The following is a 16,863-nucleotide window of genomic DNA, read 5'->3' on the forward strand; positions in this document are numbered from 1 at the left end:
CAAAAACAGAAAACCCCACGGCCCGGCTTCGTTTGCTCTCAACAACCGGTCCCACTCCCTCAACCGTCGGTCATTCGTTCACGACCTCCGGAAGGGGCGTGGAAACGCAACCGTCTCCGACATGATAATAAAACTCGTCTCCTGAATCATGCTCCTCAGGGTATTGTTCACTTACGCAAGCTTATTCTGCGTCCACTGCAAATCGTTCCTGACCTCCCTCGCGTCCTCCAACCCGCGCGCAAACCGGGCGCGGGTCTGCGCCAGCCGCGCCTGCGCCTTGGCCTGCAGCTCGAGCAGCTCGCGGTGTTTGGCGTTGAGATGGCCCGATCTGTTTCCGACTCATTAGCCTCCATTCTCAATCTCATCCAGCAGGAACTGAAAACGCAGAGGGAGAAAGAGGAGGAAAAAAACTCACGTCTGTGCCTGCACAACCGTACACCTATCCAACGCCATCATATCCACCCCCGCCGCGAACCTGTCCTGGACAAACTCGTGCAGATCCACGCCCCCGACTCCACCGCTTCCGGACCCGGAGGAGCCCGATCCCGTGACGACACTCCCGGCGGTGCTATCCCACCCGCTCGCCGCACCACCAGAACTGTGAGTGGCAGTGCTGCCCCCGACATAGCTGCTGCTAGCGTAATGTCCGCGGGCGGCGTGCCGCCCGTAGCCGGACGCCGAGCTCACAGACGCGGCGCGGAGCATCTCGTCGTCCTCCTCTTCTGCGTACTCATCCTCGACGTACCTGCCATGCAGGTGATCGTCGGGCGGAGAGGAGGAGTAGGTGCTCTCGCCGCCGCTGCCGGGGTAATAGCATCCTCCGGCGGTGGTGGAGTAGGCGGGATAGCCTGCCTTGGAGGCGGAGGAGGGGGAAGGGTCCGGGTAGTAGTGAGGGGGGTAGTAAGGGGTGGTGGAAGACATGGTTGTAGACAAGTTGTGGGAAGTGGATGGAGGTGGTGGTGGTTTGTTGGGAGTGAGAGTAGAGAGTGTTGTGGAAGACGATAAAGACACAACAGGTGTCAGAGGGTAGTGCCCAACCGTGATCAAGAAGGGACGAGAAGATAAAGTCTGTCTTGAGTGTTTGAAGCTCAAGGTTCCTGGAGAAGAGAGAACAGGAGAGAAGAAAAGAGAGAAAGAAGAATCTCCTCCCATCCCGTCAACATCACCCCTTTTTATACTTTTTCATCACCACCACCTCGCCCTTGACGAGCACCATGACATCCATGATCAGGATAAGAATCCATGATCCTACTCGTCAGCTCTCATGTCGACCCCGCTCGACACAGGCCGGAACGAGGGAGGAAGGATTGGATGTGATGGCCCAGGAAGGGTAGTGGTGGCGGTGACCAAGGCATGTAGGAAGACCGGGAGATATTGACCCCCCGGCATGTACATCTTCGATCTGTCACTCGCCTCCACAGCGGCAGGACCAACCAGATGAAGGGCATGCCATGATAGAATGGGGTGATCCTTCACGAAGGAACCGGGCAGGCACATCGGGATTGGTCTGGCAAGAAGTTTCTGTTGCTCAGAGAAAGGCGTGAGCAAACTAAGATGCATGCTCCGGATGCCCGGGGGGAAGGCGAGCATCACCGTTTGTATTGGTGGGATCGCAAGAAAAACGGGACATCCAGGCCCTGTGTGCCAACACTAGGAGGTCGGGCTCGGTCTGTTTGCCAACATTGATGGCCAGGATCCAGGGGTGATGTTGGCATGGGTTCGAACAGAGCCATCGAGATGCTAAGTGGATTGGAGGCTCAACGACATGGACAGAAAAAAAAAACGTGACTGGGGAGGGGTGAACGTAACTGGGCCCGGGGTTTGGCTGACAGTAGGGATGCCATAGGTGCGGTACTAGGAGGGGCGTGTCGTTGTCGGTGGCTAACGTAGCCGGTAGGCCGGGATGGGAAAAATGGGGCCGGAAAGGAGATCTGACAGGTGAAACTTGGGGGTGGACATTGGGACAGAGAAATTCTGGCCTCCTCAGGACGTATGAGAGTACATGGGGTGTGAGTTGTCAGGCCGGGGTCCCGGAGAAGGCAATTGGGTGTCGAGAAAGTCAAGTGATTGACAGGCAGATAGGAAGAAGAAGTAGAATTTCCTGAGGCAGCGAACGGGTGAACGAACGCAGGGAACAATCAGGTTGCTTCTGGGCCGGAGTTCCCGCTGCTGGAGGAACCGGTTCACGTCAATGACGCTAAGAGTGACAAGTGCAAAAAGGCGGGATGGAATCAGTACACCCCACGGAGCCATATCGTTGGTTCGGCATGGAGAATGGCCACACCCAAACGGACGGCACAGAGTCGGGTTAGATCAGGTAGTCTGGCTAGCAGCTGGTTAGGCAGAGGTGCAGCTATCGGGCTGTCTGGCTGTCCAAACAGACTGCATATGGCGGGAGGGGTGTTCCTTGAACAGCAACCAACCCACCCCCGGGCCGGCATCTGGAGACCACTGGCCATGCATCTAGGGTACCGTGCCCTGACTTACACCCGATGGGCTGGGCTGGGATCGAGGGATAAGTGGAGAAACGTCGTGAACGGCACCCAGAGCACTGCTGGAGAGTGACGGAAGACTTGGAGAATGGGGAACATATCCGAGATCATGGAACTGGAATACGAGGGAAAGAGTAGACAGCCATGCGGAACGCCGTGTATAAGCCCCGATTGAACAGGGCAGATTGAGTTTCTCACCGGCATGTAGCCTGCGAGAACAAACATCCATACCCAGGCAGACTCCGAGGTGTCTCGATAAGCCCCTCTCAACGCAGGGAACGTGCCCAGTTCGTGGGGTGTGAACGGTCTGACGTGAACTGGCTTCCGGAAGTAGGCTTGTCCGTTGCGTTTGTATTCCCCCGTGGTCCGTGCTGGCATCGAATGCCGGAGTGAATATCTGAGAAGATGGCTATTGTAGTAGTCCATCTGTTCCGCCCTGCCGAGATGAGTTCGAGAGCAAGTCTCGGAAGGTCGAGCCAAGGGGCCGCAACGGCTAGGTCCCTGAACGGCCGCGAACGTGCCGAGTACAACGCTCGTCGGTCCCGGTTAGCCGACAAACAGCAGCCGGAGGCTGGCGCCTCATGGAATCACCCTGTGCGGTGTAGGTAGCCGTGTCTCAACTTATGTACAAGTATGCAGCACATACGTCAAGGAACCAGCCGACATGCGTAGGTCCGAACGTAATAGGTGTAACGTCCATCACAGACCAACTGGAAGACGGCCGTCCCGGTGTTCCGGCTGTAAATTGGAGATGATAGATCCATGGCCGAGTGGGCTTTGAGGGATCTTTTGGCCCTCCCCAACAATACCCCAAGAATACCCACTGAGACAAGCAGAGCAACCGGAGATATGCCAGGAACCGGTCACGATGGAAAGGACTTGAAGCTCGATTGTATGTCCAACAAACATGGCCGAGAAACGAACGGTCTTTGAGGATCCGATACTGGAGGCTCACCACTCAACAGCTGGTATCGCAAGACGGGGGATCCTCGTAGACCCGCTGGGAACACGCTACTAGCGCCGTTCCTAGGTAGAAGCGAGGGGAAGACAAAAATCCGGTTCAGACGTCGTGCTCTGGTGGCTGGCGTGGGAGCCCAAGTGCAGGAACCCCAGTACTAGAGAGCTGGCTTAGAGATTGCGTCAAGAGACTCGGCGACAGTCCCGCGGGTGGGACAACAGGCTGCGGCCATCCATATCGACCTCCGAGCTGCAGGGCAAGCTCAAACGGCCCGGGGTGGTCGGGATAGATGCAGGAAGTCGTTCCTTGTCACTCGCTCAGCGTTCCCTGGCAGGCTGCTGGAACAGCTCTGTACGGCGGTTGATCGTCCTCGCTCTCTCGCTCATAACCCAGTGAAATCCAGAACTTTGGACGGAGTTTTCGGCAGCCACACTCGGTAGCGGGGAAAGCAAAAATGTAACGTGGTGGCTTCGGTCGAAGACGTGGAAAGATACAGTCGATGCAGATGATGCAGTCAAACCCAAGCTCTGAGGTGGTGCCGCTTGATGACTGGGCACGATTTCATAGGGCAGAGACACCGCGGCCGGGGGGGTTGCTTGCCATTGCGGTGGCTTTCTCATCCAGGACAGGCTCGGATGCCTGACTGCAGTTGGCGAGGGTACGTCTCGGCGGAGGTAAAGAAAACGGAGCGAGAATGGAGTGACGAAGATAGAAAATGGGATTGGTGTCTAGACGACGCCACGCAGAAGACGTCGAGCACATGCAGTGCCGGAAGTTCACAACTCAAAACAGCTTCAGGTCACACAATGAACTCAGCTTAGACGTCTTTTTCAATCCGCCTGCAGAAGCCGTTCAACCTAGTGATGGAGTTGTCTGTAGCACAGACAAAAAAAAGCGAAGAAACCCGAGGGGAACTGGGAATCAATTGATGCGTCTTCGGGACAGAGTTGGACATGGACATGAGGCAAGATGCACCTACAAGCAGGCAGCCGATCAGCCAACGTCGAAAACGCAGGGAGACGCCTGCCTGAGCAAATGGTCCTGCAACACAAGCGGCCTACGAACTGGAAGGCACGAAGCCATCGCAATTGCCATCATCAACATCAACATCCATCCATTGGGACCTGGGTCCAGATCCAGTTTTTCCTGATTCTCATGATCATGGTGGATCAATCAACAAGCGCTGCTCTTGGCAGAGAAGTCGGGATGGAAGCCACAAAGAAGCTCCCGTCGCTCTCAGCCCAACCCGCGCCCCACTCCCTCCCCAATTCCATTCCACAGCAATTTTCGGTCACGTTCCCCCTGTCGAATGGTCCTCCTGCCCTGGGGCCCCGCCATTATTTTCGAACTTCCATCTTTCTATTCACTCCCACCATCCCCGCATCCCTAAGAAATTAAAAGTCGAAACCGAACTGGCCAGCCAGTCGACCGACAGTATGTAGGATGCGGCAGCTAACAGTTGTTCGTTGGAGATGGCGGCTCATGCAAGACATTATATCTGGGCTGGCTGCGTGGCAGCTGCAGAGCCAACGGAAGCCGAGTCGAGGGGGGAGGAGGGGTATGAAGGGTGACGTTGACAACGACATGTCATATGCATGCCTTGACTTGGAGGATGACGCAGCGGACATGTCTCACGGCCTCACGTAGGACTGAAGGAGGGAAAAGACTCGTTCATGATGAAGAACGAGAAAGGAATCGAAACACCAGATCTGAGCAAGACAACTGAGCTGTGTTAGGATGGTATGCGCAGTCAATAAGACATACTCAGGTAAGAGGGAGAGATACCACTCCGTATGAATTATAGGCAAACTAGGTTCTACGGCTACAATACTAGGTCTGAGAAGAGAAAGGAGATCCTGTTGTCGTCTATCATAGGAAGTAATAGTGGCATCCGAGCCATCATCGTCTTCCCGAGCAAGTACTCCGGAGTGTCCCATGGATGTGCCCAACCCGTCCTGTATCAACAATCAATAATACACAATCGAAGAGCCGCACCAAACTTGCCACCCCAAAACAACACCCGTCTGTCCAAACGCCGGTAATGCACCCATTGAATTTTATACACACGTTCCACAGCCAACACTACATCATCGTCTACTCAGCCAAAGATCTTCAAGAAGCCCCAGATCCCCAGCCCGCTCAGCACAGGTATCGTCAAGTTATCGTCCCACCCAAACAAATCCACCACCTCACTCGCCGCCGCCACCAGCCCGGACCAGAGACTCACCGCCCCGAGCGCCAACCCGCCCGTGATAGTCGCGGCCGCCGGCTCCAACCCAAGCCATCCCGCCACCTTGGCCGGCAGTCCCAGCGAGCCGGTAAACATGAACATCTCATCCCCCGGCATCGGCCCCTTGACCGGCGCCAACCAGCCCCAGAAAAACACCGACGTGGCCACGCCCACCAAGAACGCGGCCGTCGACCCGGCCAAGGACTTCCCCTTACGTATCCTCGGCGTATACCGCCCGTACAGCCTCCCAAAGGTGCTCGCCGCCGTATCGCACCAGCTCAGCAACAACGTGCCCATGACCCCGACATCCTTGGGGAAGAAGTACAGCACGGCCCACGCCCCAAGCAGGTAGAAAATCACCCCGTTGTACCCCGCGTACTCGCTCTCGCGCATCAGCAGGCCGAGCACCCTGACGTATAGCCTGTTGAAGGGCTGGTAATGGTGGCGCGCGACGTCGACGGCCGCGATGGGGATCAGCGCGCCCATGAGGTAGGGGCAGACGTCGCGGGTCTGTGTGCCCGAGAGGTACAGCCAGACGACGAAGAAGCCGATGCTGACGTGCAGGGCTTTGCGGGGCACTTCGTGGCGGTGGACGAAGGCGCGCCAGCGGCGGTGGATGGGGATGAGGCCAAGCGGCGAGGGGGAGCGGCTTAGGTCGCGCCAGCTCCAGGCTGTGGAGGCTCCTGGGGGAAGGAGGTGGCCGTTTGTGGTGGGGGTGGCGGCGCCGCCATCGGGTTTGAGATGGCCGTTGGTTTGGGGAGTGGCTGGCTTAACCGAGTCGCCGTTGGCGGTGGCAGATTTGGAGCCTGTGAGCGGCCGGAGCGCGCGTTTCGTGTCGGTGACGGGGCTGCGGCTGCGTGTTCTAGCGCGGGCGAGTTCCGGCTCGGAAGACGTGTCGTCGATCTCGTCCTGTTCGGCTGGGGTAGGTTGCGGCGGGTTGACGGCCCGCCTCCGGGCGGCGGAACGGGTGGTGGGCCCGGTGTAGGACGACGATTTATCCAGCCCGGTGCCGTCCGGCTCCGAAGTGGGGTCCGGACTCGGGGAAATGACGCGCGGCGTCGCAGGAATGTTCCTGGATCTGCGAGCCATGGTGTACTCGTCGGGGTCTTGGTAGAAAAAAGGAGGGAGGGCAGGCAACAGCGGGACGGCGGCGCCGGCAAGGACGGGGCGAAGGTTAAACAAGCGCAGCGGGAGCGGCCACGGCGGGATGGTTGGAGAGAGGTTTGGATGTTGTTTTCGCGGCCACGCGTTGTCGGCGTCGTCGTCGCTGTTGTGATTGTTGGTCTTCGCAGGAGGAGAGCGGCGGAGGGCGTCAGACACGGATCGGTGATGTCGAATGAAGGTTGTAAAGGAGTAATGGGTGACGGGATCCAGGATGGAGAGGACGAAGTTGCGGCGGAGCGCAAGGACTCCACCGCATGGCTAGATGGTGGAAGGAGTGGCGAGAGCAATCCCCGGAGAGATTGTTTTGGAGGCCGTTTTCGTTTTTTAGGTTTGTGACGGCGGCGTTGGCTGGCAGGGGTTTGAGAGAAAGAGAGCGACTTGGATGGTCGGCCTCTTGGAGTGACCCGACAAGCCTGTCAGCGGGACAAAAAATTAGGTGGGTTGGTTTTGGCGGAAGAGCCGGGTCAGGCGTGGGATGTTTCTCAATCCTGCAGGGTGGCTGCGCCCAAGGACGACAAGCGGAAAAGAAATTTTGGCTGTCGCTGCGCTGCAAAGGCCAACCATTCCCCACGCGCGCTTCGATTGCACTTGCGTCAGACCCCGGACTGGCACTTCTGCGCATGTGATCGCCTACCCAGACGGAGGAGATGAGGATCCTCAACAATCATTAGGCTGAGATTCTCGCGCCCAACAATTAAGTACTTGTAGAACTAAACTACAGCTTGGGCTCGAGGACATTTCCACGCTCCTCTACGGAGCACTTATGGTGACGTTAGCCATTGCCGCTATGGAAAGCTTGTTTCTCTTCGGTCGCATTCGTGGTGGATTCCTGAATCGTATTAGGTATCGATACGGACGATCTTACGCGGATGAACTTGATGATCTTGAGCCTGCCCAGCTCCAATAAGAGCCACCATGACATTTAAGAATGCAGAAACAGTGCCGCGATGGGAGCACGAGGGCCTTCTACGGGGTTCTACATAACACAAGATTTCATCCATCCATGCAAAAAACCTGCAAAGAGAGACTTGTGTCGATCAACCAAAGTGGCCAGGTGGCCGACTCGGCAAGCGTAATTACGGTATGAATGTACCTTACATACGGGCACGTGCACATCGGCATTTGGCGACGCCGAGACCCGATGCTGGAAGCCAAGACCATCACTCACTGTGGGTCTGCATCACGATAAGATAAGGAATTTCATCTGGGGGAACTTTTTGGATCTGGTATGCGATGAAGTCCATGTCAACACCAAGCAGACGACGGTCGAGAAGACCACAACACCATGGCCCCAGAACCGACTCGTCGAAAGGCTCCCCGCTCATGGGATGCCTTTACACCTCCTCTTGCCCAATGGATTCTTGACTACCTCTCTTCCATGGGATTTACCCAGCCCACGCCCGTGCAAAAATCCTGTCTTGACATCTTCCGCGGGAACAAGGACGTTGTCGTCGAGGCTGTCACGGGCAGCGGCAAGACATTAGCCTTTCTGATCCCCGTCGTCGAGGTATGTCTCAATTACCTTCTCCCGGAATCAACTCATACTGACACACACAGAAACTCCTGCGCGTTGGAGAGCCTGCCAAGCGCCATCATGTCCAGGGCATCATCATCACTCCCACCCGCGAGCTCGCCTCTCAGATTCACTCCGTCCTCGTGTCCATGATCAAGTTCCACGCCCCCTCGGCCGACCTGCTGCACTACGCCAAAGACGACGAAAAGCGCCCAGCCACAACCGAGCCGGTTATCGTACCCCAATTGCTCGTCGGCGGCACCACCAAGGCGGCCGAAGATCTGAGCACATTCCTCCGCCTCTCTCCCAACCTGCTCGTCGGTACCCCAGGCCGCCTTGCCGAGCTCCTATCAAGTCCACACGTCAAGACCCCCTCTTCGTCTTTCGAGGTCCTCATCATGGACGAGGCCGACCGTCTCTTGGATCTCGGCTTCTCTCCTGAGCTTAACCGCATCCTGGGTTATCTCCCCAAGCAGCGCCGAACCGGCCTGTTTAGCGCCTCCTTGAGTGATGCCGTTGAACGCCTCATTACAGTTGGCCTGCTCTACCCGCACAAGATTACGGTGCGCGTCAAGAGTCTCAAGGACGGCGGCGTCATTGAGGAGCGGAAAACTCCCATGTCGCTAAGCATGACCTATCTCGTCACCCCCGCGAGCCACAAAATCCCCGCAATCTGCCAGCTCCTTGAGCGCCTCGACCCCCGTCCGCAACGCTCTATCGTCTTCTTCTCCACCTGCTTCGCGGTCAAGTACTTCGCCAAGGTCCTCCATGGCATCCTACCTGCAGGCTTCTCCATTGTCTCTCTCCATGGCAAGCTCGAGCCCCAAGTCCGCGAGAAGAACTACGAACGCTTCGTCAATGCCACCTCTCCTACCGTCCTCCTCACCACCGACGTCGCCGCGCGCGGCCTCGACATTCCCCAAGTCGACCTCGTCGTCCAACACGACCCACCAACCGACACCAAAGTCTTCATCCACCGCTGCGGTCGCGCCGGCCGCGCCGGACGTCGCGGTCTCGCCGTCGTCCTTCTCCAACCAGGTCGCGAGGAGGGGTACGTCCAACTCCTCGAGGTCCGACAAACCCCCATAGTCCCGCTCGAAAAACCCGCCATTTCCGTCTCCCAATCCGATGCAGACGCCGTCACAGACGCCATCCGTGCCAAAGCGCGCGTCGACAGGGAGATCTTCCAGCTCGCGCAGCGGGCGTTCGTCAGCTGGACGCGCAGCTACCTCGAGCACCAAGCCAGCTCCATCTTTCGCGTGCAAGACCTCGACTGGTTCGACCTCGCCAAGGGCTACGGCCTGCTCGAGCTGCCCAAGATGCCCGAAGTCAAGGGCCTCGACAGGTCGCTCGGCTTGGGCATCGACACGGAGGCGATCCCGTTCCGCGACAAGGCGCGGGAGAAGAAGCGGCTTGAGGAGCTCGAGAAGTGGAAGAAGGAAAAGGCGGAACGGGAAGCCGCCGGCGAGGGGGAGACCAATGGGTTGAAGAGGAAGAAGAATGAGGCCTGGAGCGGACAGAAGGAGTTGGAGGATGCCCGGGCGGCGCGAAGGGAGAAGAAGAGGAGGAAGAGAGAGGCGCAGAGGTTGGCGAATATGACGGAGAAGGAGAAGGAGGAGCAGAAGAAGTTGGAGGAACTGATTGAGCAGGTGAGGAGGAAGAATTTGGAGGCTAATGGAGCGGCGGCGGCGGCGACAAAGACAACATCCACAACAGCGAAGAATGGGGGTGGCGGTGGTGGTGCTGCCGCTGCCGCTGCCAATGGGGTGGATGATGATGAAGACGAGTTTTCGGGCTTTGACGATTGAGAAAGTAAAGGAGAAGAAAGGAATAAGTTAGGATAGATACCCAAAGCATCCGCGTCCTCTTGGTTGCCAGATCGGCTCTCATTGTTGGTGTGCGGGTATGGTGATAGATGTTATCCTTCGAGCCTGACCCCTCCGATCTGCCGAGCAGGCGCTCGGGCCAAGGTAAACTCCAGATCTTGTCGGTGGCGTCAGGTCGTCGATGGTGGCCATGATGACATGAAGTCCCTAAGTATCTATTGTAATAGTTGGAGTTTTTGGTTGAGGTGGGCTTGGTGGTGTAATTGATCCAAGGAGGTATGACCCTGACGGAGCAGTCGGATGAGGTTGAAGCCAGGAGAGAGATTGGAGATGGAACGCCATATTCTTCCTCCTCCCTGACGCTTTTTCCCCTCTGGCAATGGATAGATCAGTAAACGGTCTTGCAGCCCGGTACCTTTGCCCGCGCCAGTCCCTTTGACATGCAAGAGGAATCATCAACCCTCTTGATAATCCCACTCTGTTGGGGCTTATGGAGGAAGGGTCCAGGTTTGGATTGCGACGGAGCTTCTGCAGGTGTTGGAATGGAGGTCTTTGCCAGAAGTGGAACCTCAAAATGCCATGCCGTTGTCTGTTTAGTTATATAGGGCTCGGACGTAGTCGAATCCGCGGGGGGTTCGTCGACGCGGAGGGCTCATACCTAGTCACGAAGAATTCACAGTCATAGAGGGTACAGTAACCACGGAGGGTGCTTCAGTCACAAAGTGTCCCTGACCTAGCAGAAACAGCGCTGGACGGGTGACTGGTCGATCAGGGTGCCAGGCGCATCGAGGTCACGAATCCAACGGAGACAGGAGCATCATCGAGCAAGGCGATTTGGACGCGATTAAAGATTAAGTGAAAGCCCATTATAAAAAAAAAAAGGACCACCCAGATAACTAAAGTGATCCTTCCCAGTTCCAGAGCGTCTCAAACCTTCTCGGGCCCAGACCTCCTTGTGCGTTGTGAAGGCGTTGCAGTTGATGAGGACGATGTCTGTTCCGTGGGTCCTCGAGTAGGGGAACTCATGGTCAGGACCCAACTTACTAAGGCAGAGAACACTGAGCATCTCTGGAGCCAAGGGACTGCCCTCTACGGTTCCAGATACTCTTTGTGACTCCGGTGTAGTCTCTTGCGTTTGGGGGTACTCAGCGAGCGAGCTGGTCATGTTCATGAGCGCTTAACGAGGTGCTTGCCAGAGGGGGTTGTTGACAAGACAAGTAGAGTAAGCTTTTGTCATGTGTTGTAGCATTCAAAGAACAGATTTCAGATCTCAGTCCACTGATCACTTCACAGTTCTTCGCTTCTGGTGACCTGGTTCACTCTCAACCGCCTCAACCTTCTCTCCTAGGCATCACTCCCGGGCTTCTGTCGCTTCACTCCTCTCGTACTCCATACACCTGAGCTTTCCTGGGATGAGCCCTCCAAGAACTAACCATCATGAAGGTGGCCCGTAACGTCTCAAGCTCACTCCTAAGAACAAAGGACAAGGCAGTCAAAACCCACAATAAGGTCTGACAAATCAGTCTTATTCCTTGCTCTTCACCCTTGACCCATTATTACCCGGGCACCTAAGGTATGCAACAAGGTCATCCACCTAGTCAAGCAAGCACACATCGAACCTTCTAGAGGCGAAGAAAAATTAGATCCGAGTTAAAAGGAAATATCACCACAAAGGAGTGTAAGAAACTAAAAAGTCATCCATCCTCCGCTTCATCATCCTTCCTCCCTGGATCGCAAAGTGGTATAAGAACATGGCCAAACAAGAACAGACACACAAATCCCAAACCTGGCCCAACCCGAAAGAAGGGAAAGAAGAAAAAGGTATACACAAATCAGGGCCACCTCATCACCCAAAAGAGACACTCCATCTCCCCGTGTCATACCCTTCAACGAGTCCCACCCAGAGCGCTAATCCGGGCGCCGGACGGCCTATGAATCAGGCTCTCCGGGTGCTTACCCACGACTGCCTGTTCGGCCGCACCCGCGGGCCCGACGGTGAGGGAGTCGCCCGCGGACTGCTCATCTCCGTTGTTACCGTGAACTGCGAGGTCATCGACGTCCTCGTCGTCCTCGACGATCTTGGTGGGGATGTCGTATCCAACTCCTCCTCCGTTGGCGTGGGTGTGGAGCAGGTACTGCTGGGACCCACGCTCAGGGGTCGACGTGGCCGTTGTGCTCGCGAAAGACATGCTAGTGCTGCTGCGGTTGGGAACGAGATCCGGTGTGGGTGGGATGCTAGAGAGGCGCGCACTGTTGGGTCTGAGACGGGTAGTGTCGTCACCGACATCGGACGCCGCCGTCGAGGAGCCATTTCCGTCGTCACTGGGGGCGGTTGAGAGAGAACTCCCCCGGCGACTTTTGGAATACTCCCGAGCTCTGGAGGCCGGTGAAGTAGGCCTCCCGAGCTCGGCGTCTTGGGCAAGTTGCAGGCCTTCAACAGCGGCCTGGCACTGTTCCGCAATGTTGCGGATAATGTGGGCGATGGCGTCCGTCTTGTCCTTGAGGTGGCGGTCGGCGACATCGATGAAGGTCTGGGTAGACAGACGCCGGCTCGCGGCCGTGAGGTTCTTGATGAACCTGGCGTCGTTCTCCGAGATGGACTCTTCTAAGCTGTTGTCAGCATTGCAGTCTCCTAGTCCGTGGGTTTTGCGAAGTAACATACGCTCGGCGAGAAGCTCCTCCTCCTGAGCGGCGAAGCCTGCCTCGATCTCGGCAGCGAGCTCGTCCGGAGACGTCAGAGTCTTGACGAGGTGCTCCATGTGGTGGTGTTGGCCGGCGATCAAGCTGCGCAAGTGCAGCACGACACGACGCGCCTCGTCGCGCTGGCGCATGATGGTGAGGTTGGTGTGCTGGAGAGCATTGAGCTCCTTCTTGTTCCTCTTGCGTTCCCTCTCGAGCTCCTCGGCGATCTCCTGCTGAAGAACAAGGGCCTCGAGAGCATCGTCGCGCTGCTTCTCGGTGCCGGCAAGGCGAGCGGCCAGACGAGCGGCATCCTCCTTCTGCTGCTCGAGGAGGGAGCCAAGGCGGCGGTTCTCGCGCTTGTGACCCTCGATCTTGACCTTGAGATCCTGGGTCTCCTTGGTGAGGGTATCGGCAAAGGCTTGGAACTTGAGGAACTGCTGCTTCCAGTTCTCCAACTCCTCAACCAGGTAGTTGTTGCGCTTGGTAACCTTGGCGAGCTCCGTGTCGAGGCGGCCCTTGAGGTTAATGAAATCCTGCCAGGCCTCGAGAGCATCGCGCGAGTACTGATTCCTCTCGCGAACGATCTCGTTGAGGTGGCGCATCGAAACCTTGGTCATCAGCGGCTTCTTGACCGAACCGCCAAAGACGGCCTTGAGACCCGTGTTCCTGCTGATCTTCTCGCAGACGTGATCCATGACCGCCATCACCGCATCCTGATTCCACCACTCAGGGTCCTGGATAGACTCAACCTCGCCCCGCATGACGATGATCTGGCCAGCCGGGATGAGCTTGCCACCACCATAAGCGGAGCGGAGGTGCTGAGGAACACCCGACGGAGTCACATCACCGTTGAGGGCCTGGGTCAGCCGCATCACAAACTTTTGGCGCTGCTGGGGCGTAAGGGCGGTTGGCGGGTTCGACGTGAGCACAAAGTTGCGGTCGAGGTCCACGACCAGGGCGTCGCTTGGTGCGGTAAACAGAGAGCGGCACTCAGCCGTGATACCCAGGATATACGGGCCCGGTTCCTCAACAAGGTCCTTGGCGTGGCGGGCGTGGACAATGGGGACGTACAGACCGCTCCACTCGTAGACGCGAACGCAGAAACGGACCGTCTCGGCAGCCATGGTGAGCATGGCAGGATAGTGGCTGACAAAGATGATGCGGCGCGTGGGCGAGATGGCAGCCTCGATGACGCCAACGATGTTGGGGATAGACAGGCAGCAGAACAGCGGCCACAAGGCGAAGTTCTGGAAACCAGTGGGCGACGAGGGGAAGCGGTAGCAGAGGGCGTAGTCCTTCATGTCGATCTGGACCAGGTCGTTGAGGCGCGGAGCCGGGAAGCTCAGGATGCGCGACACCTCCTCGGCATGGAAGAGGTTGGTGGCCTTGTTCCAGTGAATCCACATGCCGCGCAGGTAGTCGCCAAGGAGGTTGTAGAGGGGATAGCGTGAGAGGAAGGACAAGCAGTAAGGGATCCAGTACTGCTCCTCCGGGTTGTCGTAGAAGTCCGGCTCGGTGCGCTTGCGCAGCTCGCGGATGGTCTCGGCACGCTTCTCGTCGGCGCGCGACCAAACACGCAGGCAGATGCCGTAAAGAGTATGCGAGGAATCCTGCTGCAAGACGAAGGCATGGTGGACGCAGTGCGGCTGGCTGCGACCGGTGCAGATCTCAACATCGTGGGGGAAGCAGGCCCTCATGGCAGCGTGCAGAGCACGGGCGATCTCGTTGTCCTGCTCCAGCCGAGGACTGCTCCCGAGAATCTCGGGCAGCCAGAATTGAGGCACAGCACCCTTCATATGTCCGATCTTGCCCTGGGGCGGCGGAGGAGCCTTCACCCACTGCGAAGGCTCGCGACCAACACCGCACACCATGTAGGCGTAGGTGAGGGTCTTAGGGGTGCGTTGTTGCTGCGGCTTCATGTTGAGGGTCGAGGGAATAGGCTGGGTAATGCGCGAGTGAAGCGAAGACGTGCGACTCGGGATGATCAGGTTGCTGTCGGCCTCGCGTGTTACCGGGCGAGCGCTCTGGTCGCTGGTGCGAGGGCGACTGAACGACGCGTGAGTCGTGAGGGAAGGAGGCATGGTTGGCCGTCGGGTGCCAGCCGGCGACCCCGATTTAGTTATGAGTTGTGAAGGGCGTTTTGGTGTTTTTACCGATCAAGGTTGGCTAAGATGAGCTGGCGGGCAGCTGGGAAGGGCTGGCTTTTTCGATAGTGTGTTGGCCTCCACGACGCTGGCGGCGTGGTCGGCCAGATATGATCTTGGAAACACAAGCGCCTGGCGTGTTTCGTTTGTTTCAACTCTCGACGTTCAAGACGGAGAGAGAAGAGGAAAAGAGAGGCGCAGGGAGCGGCAGCGCGGCGCACGACGGGCAGGCTGCATGCGACAAACGAAGACAAAGAGAGTAGGTATTCTCTTGCTGGCCCGGCGACGGCGACGACGGCGCGCAAGAGGCAGCTAGCCGGCTGACAAGAGATGTCGCCGGAGAGGGGAAGAAGTTGGAGAAAGGAGGCGTGGACCGAGACACCGATAAACAGTGTCGCTGATGATCCAGTCCAAGCTTCAACCACACACTGGCGGCTCGTACCGGGTTGTCCCTGGAAAGGGAATGGGAACGGTCGAGCTGGAAATTGGGCGGGCGAGGACTAACGTCGCAGCAGTTGAAAAAAGGAAAAAGGCCACGATGAAGGGGCCACGAGGATGTGGAGGAGGAGAAAGAAGGAAAACCGTCACTCTCAGACAGACAACACAAAGCCCCAGCCTGGCCACCAGCCTTTGGAAGGGAAAAGGGACCGAGCGCAACACACAATGGAAAAAAGGAAATGGAAGTGGAAGTGAGCGACAGAAGTTCAGTTCACTTGTTGATGAGAGAGAGTGGGGAGCCCGGCAAGGGGAAGGAGGGATTGGCGTGGGAAGCGCGGGAAGTGGAGGAAGGCCATGCCCACGCGAAACACAAAAGGAACGATGGAAGAGGCGTGGAAAAGAGGAAAAAAAGAAACGATGTGACGAGAACAAACGCAGCGAAAAGTAGCAAATGAGGACAGTTGAGGCGTGCGTCGCTCAGCAGGGAGGATTCGCCAATTCGCTGTTTTGTAAGAAACAAGCAACAACCTTGAACGCCCCCCCAGGGCCCCATCCTGTGCCTTCCTGAGTCCTTCTGGCCGTGAAGTCCATTGCGACGGCCGCAATTGCTGCGACTGTGTGCTGCGATTGCAGCTGGGGCCGCTGCAGGTCCCGGTCTCAGGCCCCACCACGAGCCCCACACTGCTCTTCAAAGACCACATTTGGCAATCGGATGGGGCACGCTAAACCGCACACGGACTCAAAACAGGGGACGCCGTCAAGGGGGGAAGTCGCAGGGGAGGTTGCGCCAAGATATTGGCTGATTATCAAGCCCTTGCCCCCTTTCCACCTGCACTTGGACCTTCGAGCACAACTGCAAGGCCACACAGTTCGGGCCGTTGTGTGGGGAGGACAATTGTGATGAATTTCTTCTTCCAAACGGCTCCCTCAACTGTCATCGAATCGTTCAACGGCAACAGAATAACAAACAAAAACCTGAGGATTCCCCGTCGTTTGCTGCCCAGCAAAGGGATCGGGTTTGGCGAGTCCAATCCCTTTTCCCGGTTGACGGAGAGGCTCGGATGTGGGCTCCTGCACGGTCGGCCAACAGCGGCCGCCGGCATCTTGCAGCGTGACGACGGAATTACACTGTAGCATCTGTGTCGACCCTCTGCACCTCGCATGTCGTCGGGTCCCCTGTCGGGGGCTCACGTTACGACGTCTGCGTCCATCGCGTGTCGGTCGCCCTCTCCGAGGTCTGCCCACGCACGAGGGTTGAAGGTGGGATGAGATAGCTACGAGTCGGGGGTTTAACGACACACAACGGTTTTTGTGGACATTTTATGTGGTCTGGTGGGATATCGTTACGATATGTATCCACGCGCCATTTTCGTTGAGTCCGAGGCTGTACGGAGGTAGGTATGTACATACGATTCG

The 16,863-nt window shown here is 57.3% G+C and overlaps 6 protein-coding genes across 6 annotated transcripts in view; 2 read left to right on the forward strand and 4 right to left on the reverse strand.

Moving 5' to 3' along the window:
• Positions 1-921, reverse strand: part of VTJ04DRAFT_8608 (uncharacterized protein) — a gene marked incomplete at both ends in the record, with an annotated part of 1,673 nt that extends 752 nt beyond the window's left edge. The window contains 2 exons of the mRNA XM_069367063.1: positions 176-328; positions 416-921. Of these exons, the coding sequence (XP_069215429.1) occupies positions 176-328; positions 416-921 (659 nt within the window). The remainder of the gene's footprint in view (positions 1-175; positions 329-415) is intronic.
• Positions 922-5,243: 4,322 nt separating this feature from the next.
• VTJ04DRAFT_8609 (uncharacterized protein) lies at positions 5,244-5,492 on the forward strand (the record flags this gene model as incomplete). The annotated part of the gene is made up of 1 exon (XM_069367064.1): positions 5,244-5,492. One exon carries the CDS (start codon positions 5,244-5,246, stop codon positions 5,490-5,492), a length of 249 nt encoding a protein of 82 aa, XP_069215430.1.
• A 56-nt stretch (positions 5,493-5,548) lies between these two features.
• Positions 5,549-6,769, reverse strand: VTJ04DRAFT_8610 (uncharacterized protein; the record flags this gene model as incomplete). Its single annotated transcript, XM_069367066.1, has 1 exon — positions 5,549-6,769. One exon carries the CDS (start codon positions 6,767-6,769, stop codon positions 5,549-5,551), a length of 1,221 nt encoding a protein of 406 aa, XP_069215431.1.
• A 1,360-nt stretch (positions 6,770-8,129) lies between these two features.
• Positions 8,130-10,165, forward strand: VTJ04DRAFT_8611 (uncharacterized protein; the record flags this gene model as incomplete). Its single annotated transcript, XM_069367067.1, has 2 exons — positions 8,130-8,351; positions 8,402-10,165. The coding sequence occupies 2 exons, from the start codon at positions 8,130-8,132 to the stop codon at positions 10,163-10,165; spliced, it is 1,986 nt and encodes a 661-aa protein (XP_069215432.1).
• Positions 10,166-12,069: 1,904 nt separating this feature from the next.
• Positions 12,070-14,946, reverse strand: VTJ04DRAFT_8612 (uncharacterized protein; the record flags this gene model as incomplete). The annotated part of the gene is made up of 2 exons (XM_069367068.1): positions 12,070-12,788; positions 12,846-14,946. The coding sequence occupies 2 exons, from the start codon at positions 14,944-14,946 to the stop codon at positions 12,070-12,072; spliced, it is 2,820 nt and encodes a 939-aa protein (XP_069215433.1).
• A 68-nt stretch (positions 14,947-15,014) lies between these two features.
• VTJ04DRAFT_8613 (uncharacterized protein) lies at positions 15,015-15,803 on the reverse strand (the record flags this gene model as incomplete). Its single annotated transcript, XM_069367069.1, has 3 exons — positions 15,015-15,461; positions 15,515-15,637; positions 15,723-15,803. 3 exons carry the CDS (start codon positions 15,801-15,803, stop codon positions 15,015-15,017), a joined length of 651 nt encoding a protein of 216 aa, XP_069215434.1.
• Between the last annotated feature and the right edge of the window lie 1,060 nt (positions 15,804-16,863).

This window comes from Mycothermus thermophilus (assembly GCF_041956435.1).
Source record: "Mycothermus thermophilus strain CBS 625.91 unplaced genomic scaffold VTJ04scaffold_6, whole genome shotgun sequence".
Taxonomy (NCBI): domain Eukaryota; kingdom Fungi; phylum Ascomycota; class Sordariomycetes; order Sordariales; family Chaetomiaceae; genus Mycothermus; species Mycothermus thermophilus.